Here is a 7,410-nt window from a genome sequence, read left to right as displayed (position 1 = left end):
TTTGTTGATTTATTGTTTGTAACACTGTACGTAATGTTTTATTTATCATAATTCCTGGTGAATCATTTAAAATGAAATAAATAATATTTTTCTTTGTCTAGTAAAAGTTCTAAGAATTTTCATGATTAATTATTTTGTTGTCTAACAATAAAATAAAAACTAAGGAGTAATCCTTTAATTTCTCTATTCGGAATGAAGATATTTGTATTTGTATCTATTTATTATTAATTTGTCCTTCCAACTCTTCCATTAATTGGTGGAATGATTAATTTATTTTATTCTTTTTGTCTAGAATTTTGTTTATCGTCTAATATAAACAGTAACTATGAGAAATATTTAATATTATAAATAAGTCGTCCTTCTTCTTGTTTCATTTTGTATGTATTCATTTGAAGAAGAAAACAAAAATTTATATTGAATTTTATGATAAGTTCTTCGTTTTTTCCCACCTAAAACCAGAGAGGGGATTTGGTAAAATATTCTGCATTTAGAACCAACAGCTAATTAAGAATGGTCGCTTAGAGATACGTCATTCAGATTTTAGACATTTGTCCATAGCTATTTTATTTAATGATCACAAATCCTGTCGGATTGAAATTATCATAGAATGTAGCTGACATGTTCTAAGGACAACCCACATGTTGTAATAACTTCTGCTGAATAGGACATTACATATCTACATATCTGAAATGAATTATCGAAATGTACTGATAAATTTTGATTTTAAATGTAGAACATTAGGAAGTAATTGTTTTGTCCTAAGGATCCGACTTTTATCTTATGGACATTTATTTTATTGTGACAAAAATCCGTCACTTTTGTCTTGTGGGCATTGATCTAATCGTTCGATTCAATCTGGAATATGTACATTTCACTATAGCATTTGTCATTTTTACAGCTTCAATCACCAATAATTTGATCGAATCTGTTGATAAATTTGTAATAAAATTTTTATCATTATTTCCAAGTATTTTACGATTTTGTTCATGACGAATCTAAAATTAGTTTATTGCTTTGATCTTCACCCGACATTTTTCTATAATATTGAGCAATTTAATATTTCATTTTTTGAGGTTTTAAATGTCACATACCTGGATAATAGTATATTTTTTTCATGATAAACTTGACAAAACAAAAAAATAATAAAGGCTTCATTTTAAATGATAAAAGTCGTCGTGAATTGTACGATAAAGTTCTACACATACCAGTTAGCAAAACAATTCGTTTTATTTATTTTTCCTACTTATTATTAGTATTGGTTACTTGTGATGTATTGTTTATTTTGTTGTATATCTATATTGCCTGTGTTTGTTGTATATTTGGGTTAACATCTATATTTCCTGTGTTAACCGGCAAATATAAATTTTATAACACTTTGTATATAATGTTTAGAATTTTATGCACTTTTGGCAAATTTCAATTAAAAAACAATGTTTGCATTGGTTGTTACATAGCTTTTCATTTCCAAATAACTATAGCTATTCTATCAATTCTCAAATAGGGTTCAACTACAGAAAATCAAACGAATAGTTTTATTTTCTTTAGAAATAATATCTGAACAGCTTTCACACAAAATTAATTAAGCTCACAATCCTGACATTTTATGCCACACTCAATTTGGTCATTCTGTTAAACAGAAATAAAAGGAAACATTTTTTTTACTAACAAAAAGCAGTATTTCGTCAGACCAAATATGAAATTTAAGAAAATAGCCTGTTACTCTGTTTACCAGGGATTTATATACATTATAATTGACACTATTCATGTCAGGAAGATCCCTCAAAGAGTTGTTCCAAGAGTTACAGTGGATGAATATTTCAAAGTCTGCATGTCCCCTCTTTCATTCATGCTTTCTTTGGAAACAACTTTCCAAACAGGACAGGAATCTCTTGGCTGACATCATTCCCTTTTCCCTCGGAACCGCAAAAACATGTTTTTTCTGTTTATATTTTTATCAGCTCCGTTTAAAATATATTGATATAGGGGGATGAGTATATAAGAAACTGGAAATGAAGTACATGTGTATACCTTCCCAGTGAGAAAGTGATATTTTATAACCTATTTTATACGTGTTGAAGGCCGTACCTTGACCTATAATGGTTTACTTTTATAAATTGTTACTTGGATGGAGAGTTGTCTTATTGGCACTCATACCACATCTTCCTATATCTATTGTCTTTACTTATTGTAATTGACACTATTCATGTCAGGAAGATCCATCAAAGAGTTGTTCCAAGAGTTACAGTGAATGAATATTTCAAAGTCTGCATGTCCCCTCTTCAAGTCATTCATGCTTTCTTTGGAAACAACTTTCCAAACAGGACAAGAATCTCTTGGCTGACATAATTCCCTTTTCCCTCGAAAACGCAAAAACATGTATTTTCTGTTTATATTTTTATCAGCTCCGTTTAAAATATATTGATATAGGGGGATGAGTATATAAGAAACTGGAAATGAAGTACATGTGTATACCTTCCCAGTGAGAAAGTGATATTTTATAGCCTATTTTATACGAGGCGGAAATTTATGAATTATGAGATGTCTCATAAACAATACACTCAAAACATTGCCCATCAATTAGTTATTAATAAATATAAGCTATTTCAACCGGTACAGCATGTCTAAAAGTCCATCAATCCTGACAGGTGTCGCTTTAGTTGACAACTTCCATGATCATATAACATTTTTCCTTGTCAGTTTGATCGACATTATTTCACTTGCCGCCATTTATACGACAAATTTGTCATTTTGTGATGTGACCATGAGCAAATCATACATAAACATTTACATTCAAAAATAATAACATGCTACTATTTTTTGATTACATGTCAACTTTTAAAACATTTATCCGCATTCCATTAAAATATACAATTCATTCTTTGATGAGTCATAATTAATTTCAGCAAAAGTAATTTATATTCAGAATGGTAAAGGTGTGAGACACGATTGTACCTGTATACTAGTATAGGTGTGAGACACGATTGTACCTGTATACTGGTATAATCATTTACAGAAAATACAAACAATGCAGTGGTCATTTGCGTTCCGAGTTAATATGGAAAACATAAACAAAAACGTGACGGACGCAATGGATGACACGTACGTGGAACCCTCTCCATCTGTAAAACTAAGAAGGTGCGCTTCATAGATGTTTTGACCGGATGTTGGACCCTCGCGGTTGGACCACCAAATTGGCCCACAAATACACATCTATCATTTATCAACTCTAATCCAGGACATAATCAAACCCAACAATAATGATTTTTATTGGAGTAGAAAATTGGCGCCCCTAGAACCTTATGTTTGACAAAGCAGCGATTTCACTTGTCTCTCAAACACTCACTTAGAAGGAATGTTCATTGTGTTAGATTAGTATCTATATCATTTTCTTTTGAAGTAACTCGTAAACAGTATAAATTGTCATTTCAGAGATAGCCAGTCTTTCAACACGCCAATTTCAATCTGTTAAGAAACACCCTACTTGTAAAAGATTGATTGATAACACAGTGAATATATGGCTCTTGGCTTTGATCTGCGCCGCAAGGTCGTTCGAAATCATTAATGTCACACAAAATACCATTCTTTCCAAACCTCAGAAAATTTTAAACTAAGATATTTAACTAAAGCTTTTTAAAGGTAAAGTATGAAAAGGCCCGGATACAACTCTGGTGAATTATCTTAAGAAGAATTGTGTTAAAGCAAACACCAGCATTGTAATTTAAGTACTACTACTTGAGTTATTTATTTGTCGCCTAGTTATTTCTTCGGGATGTTATATGTATTAACAGGCCGGAATGATATAAATCACTCAAATTTGACAGTTAAACCATCAACTTGATTGATAAGCCGTCATAATGGTTCCCCTCGGCTTCTTCGACAAGAATTAATAAACTTGACGTTGATTGGCCGAGGGGATTCAGAGCCATTAATCATCGTATTATCTTATCACGCATGACGTCATGTAGAGTAATTCAACCAATCACAGTGGGTTATCGGTGATAATTTATTATTTCATTGGAAGGCGGTAAAGTTCTTTCATCTCCGATTAATTTACAAACAAGAGCTGTCAGACATTTTGTTGTTGCGTTGGGCGGTATGTGAAGTCGAGGTAACGCTATAGAACATTCATACTGTGATTGGCAGGCTTAGTGAAAAGAACAAAATTTTGAAATTTTATATGGAATAGAAAACTTTTATGTATTTATTTACGGAAAATATGTTGACTTCGTCGTCTCAGTACCTTCATCCGGAGTACCTACAACCTCTTCCAACAACGGTAAGACTTTTTTCATAAATATCCGTCTTTAATAATATTAATATGTTTGAAATAACACGAAAAATACCCAAGAAAATACAAATGTTGTACGTGTCATGACATACATAAAACGCACTTGTAAACTAATCATGCAATAATTTTTATATCGTTTGTTGTCTTCCTGTCTCTCTTAATGAAAAGGTTTATATGAAATTTGCCCTTTTAATAAATTTCTACATTGATGATTAAGAATAAGAAAGGAATGAAATTAATTGTTACCTTTTCTATATAATGAAACAATATAAAAAAAAGGAAAAATATCGTTTTACATGGGATTTAAAATTTAATTAAAGCAAGGAGATAAAATATATTTTAATATTTATTCACAGTTGGATGCAAAGAAAAGCCCACTTGCTCTACTAGCTCAGACATGTAGCAGCATTGGCAAAGACGTCTCCCCGTCTAAAAGTATAATCCCATCAATCAGTAAGAAAGACACCGAGAAAGATAAATCATCAAGCCCGGAAGTAAAAAGACCAGGGTCAAACAATAATGGTAGCAGTCGTGTTGTGAAATCTCCAGTTATTGACACCTCAGATAAACCTGGATTTAGAACAGTTTCAAATAAAGTTGACATTCCAGCGTTGATTCCATCTTCGCCAGGACAGTCAAGTGAAAAATCAAAAACACCATCAAGTTCATCTCCTGTACGATCATCTGAATCCGAAACCAGCAGCTCAACCATCTCTCATTCCATCACATCTCTATCAGTGTCTTCTACATCACCAAACAATCAAAAATCAAAACGATGTTCTAGCAGGGACGGAGAATCAAAATCGGATTTAAACCACAGAACAATGTCTCGTCTATCACCAGAACTATCTACATCATGTTCAACTAGTTTAAAACAACAAATGACTCCATCAATATCAAGTTTCCATGGACTTAATACTTACCCCTCATCATATCCTGGATTTCCTTTCTTGCCTCCCGGAAGTGCTATGGATCAAGCCGCATTGCATGGATATTCTGCTTCCTTAGCTGCTCATGCTGGCTTAGGATTAGGATCTGCTAGTGCTGCAGCAATGGTTGCTGCACAGAACTCTGCTATGAAACAACAACAAGCTGCTGCAGCAGCTGCCTTGTCTCCATATGTCTCTTATACTCGCGTGAGGACGCCGTCGGGCGCGACAACTCTTGTTCCTGTATGCAGGGACCCGTATTGTACTAATTGCCAATTAACTGTACAAAATTCACATTTGTCGTCAACGTGTAATGCCCCTGGTTGTGCTCAGTGTGCTCACGAAAAATCTCTTCAAAATCTAACTTCATTAGGATTTCCAGGAATGATGCCTACATCGTTACCTCCAGGATTTCATTCCTTTGGACAAGCTGCTGCTTTGTCATCACTCTATCCACATAGTGCACTCAGCGCCCACCAAGGACTTCCTATTGTTTGTAACTGGGTGTCTGCAGGAAATGAATTCTGTGGAAAACGTTTTACAACATCAGAGGAACTATTACAACATTTACGAACACATACGACATCTGCTGATGCTGTTGCTTCAAATTTTGGACTTGGACTAAATAGTGCATATCATTTACAAGCTTTAAATGCAAGTGGTGGATTAAGTCCAAATTCTTTGAGACGATCATACCCAACAAGTGCAAGTCCTGGACTATTGAGTGCTAATCGTTACCATCCATATAAAACCTCGTTAACCTCTCCATCATATCCTTCTGGACAGGCTCTCCCTCCTCTAGGAGCATATTACCCTCCGTATGCATTATATAGCCAACGACTTGGAGCGGCCTCGGTTCCGTAAATTTCTATATTACTAACTTTTGAAATGTAGTTGAAATCCCAGGGTTCAAAACCTGTAGGTTTTATATAGTGCTGTAAAACTTTAAATTATGTGCCAATATAATTGGGAAAATTATGAGTGAATTATTATTGTTAGAATGAATGGATTTATAATTTATAATATGTCATAAATATTTTGACATTAAAATTTATGAAAAATTTGCATATTTTGTCTCTATCTAAAAATATGGACCGTAGATCATATCAAATACTGTACTGAATATTTAAAAGAGAATCATTTATTACGCTTACTACATTTTTTCTCTACACAACACAAAACTTAACACAACAACTCTACTTCGTTTGATTTAACATGATTTACACGAACGAGAAAACAAATAAAAATGAATAAAAAAATCATGATTAAGCAACAAATTGCAGAACCACACATAACACAAAACTGATTATTGACAAATTTATTAACTACATTATTTCCTATTAATTCAGATATTTTTTTCTAAAACTCTATAGTTTGTTTTGCATACTCAGAAAAGTAACAACGAGGTTCACATATATTTTAAATTATAATTAACATCGAAGGAATTGACAAGAAAGATTACTATCGGATTATAAATATTGATGAGCCAGACGGAAAATTTATATAATATTCACACAATAATAAGATTAAGAAACTTAGAAAATGTAGAAGTAATCATGTAACTGTTTTTCTTCCTACAAAATAACAAAAAATACTGTAATATAGTGGCGTGCGATATTATATTATCAAAGAGAAACAAGACAAAATAAACACAACCAAAAATTAAATAAGATAACTGAACAAAAATGCAAGAAATACTTCTGTAGTATTTATTTAGAATGAGTTTGTTCATGCATGGGATATTATTTCCTCCTGTATATTTACATATTTGACCACACAACATGTACATCTGTTTTCCATCTTAGATAATCCCCCACATATTTGCATTTTTATTAAAACCAAACTGTTACACCTATGTAAACGATTTTTATGCTCTAAAATATTTCATCGTGTAATTTAAAAACAAAAATCAGCATTTATATTTTATTGTACGTTTCTGTTACAAGTAAAGAACTTATAAAACAACACCCTAAACTTGGCAAAAGAGAAAAACAAACAATGAGCTAAACACTGCAGATTTCAAATATTTTTTCAATTTCAATATGTAATAGGTATACTCTATATGACTTTCTTGCTTTAAAGAAAATTATCACGAATACACGTCATTCAGTCAGTCTCTGGTGGATAGTTGTCACACACATCTTATTTGTGTAATGTAGGACAATTTTTATTAACATCCTTTATTTAAAAAAA

General features: G+C 32.4%; 1 protein-coding gene across 1 annotated transcript; it reads left to right on the top strand.

Moving 5' to 3' along the window:
* The first annotated feature begins 4,029 nt into the window (after window positions 1–4,029).
* LOC127708680 (zinc finger protein Noc-like) lies at window positions 4,030–6,282 on the top strand. The gene is made up of 2 exons (XM_052213790.1): window positions 4,030–4,276; window positions 4,645–6,282. The coding sequence occupies exons 1-2, from the start codon at window positions 4,196–4,198 to the stop codon at window positions 6,079–6,081; spliced, it is 1,518 nt and encodes a 505-aa protein (XP_052069750.1). The 5' UTR covers window positions 4,030–4,195; the 3' UTR covers window positions 6,082–6,282.
* The last annotated feature ends 1,128 nt before the right edge of the window (window positions 6,283–7,410 follow it).

The sequence above is a fragment of the Mytilus californianus genome, unplaced genomic scaffold (genome assembly GCF_021869535.1).
Source record: "Mytilus californianus isolate M0D057914Y unplaced genomic scaffold, xbMytCali1.0.p SCAF_7, whole genome shotgun sequence".
NCBI classification, from domain to species: Eukaryota; Metazoa; Mollusca; class Bivalvia; order Mytilida; family Mytilidae; genus Mytilus; species Mytilus californianus.
This window is presented reverse-complemented; position numbering and strand designations above follow the sequence as displayed.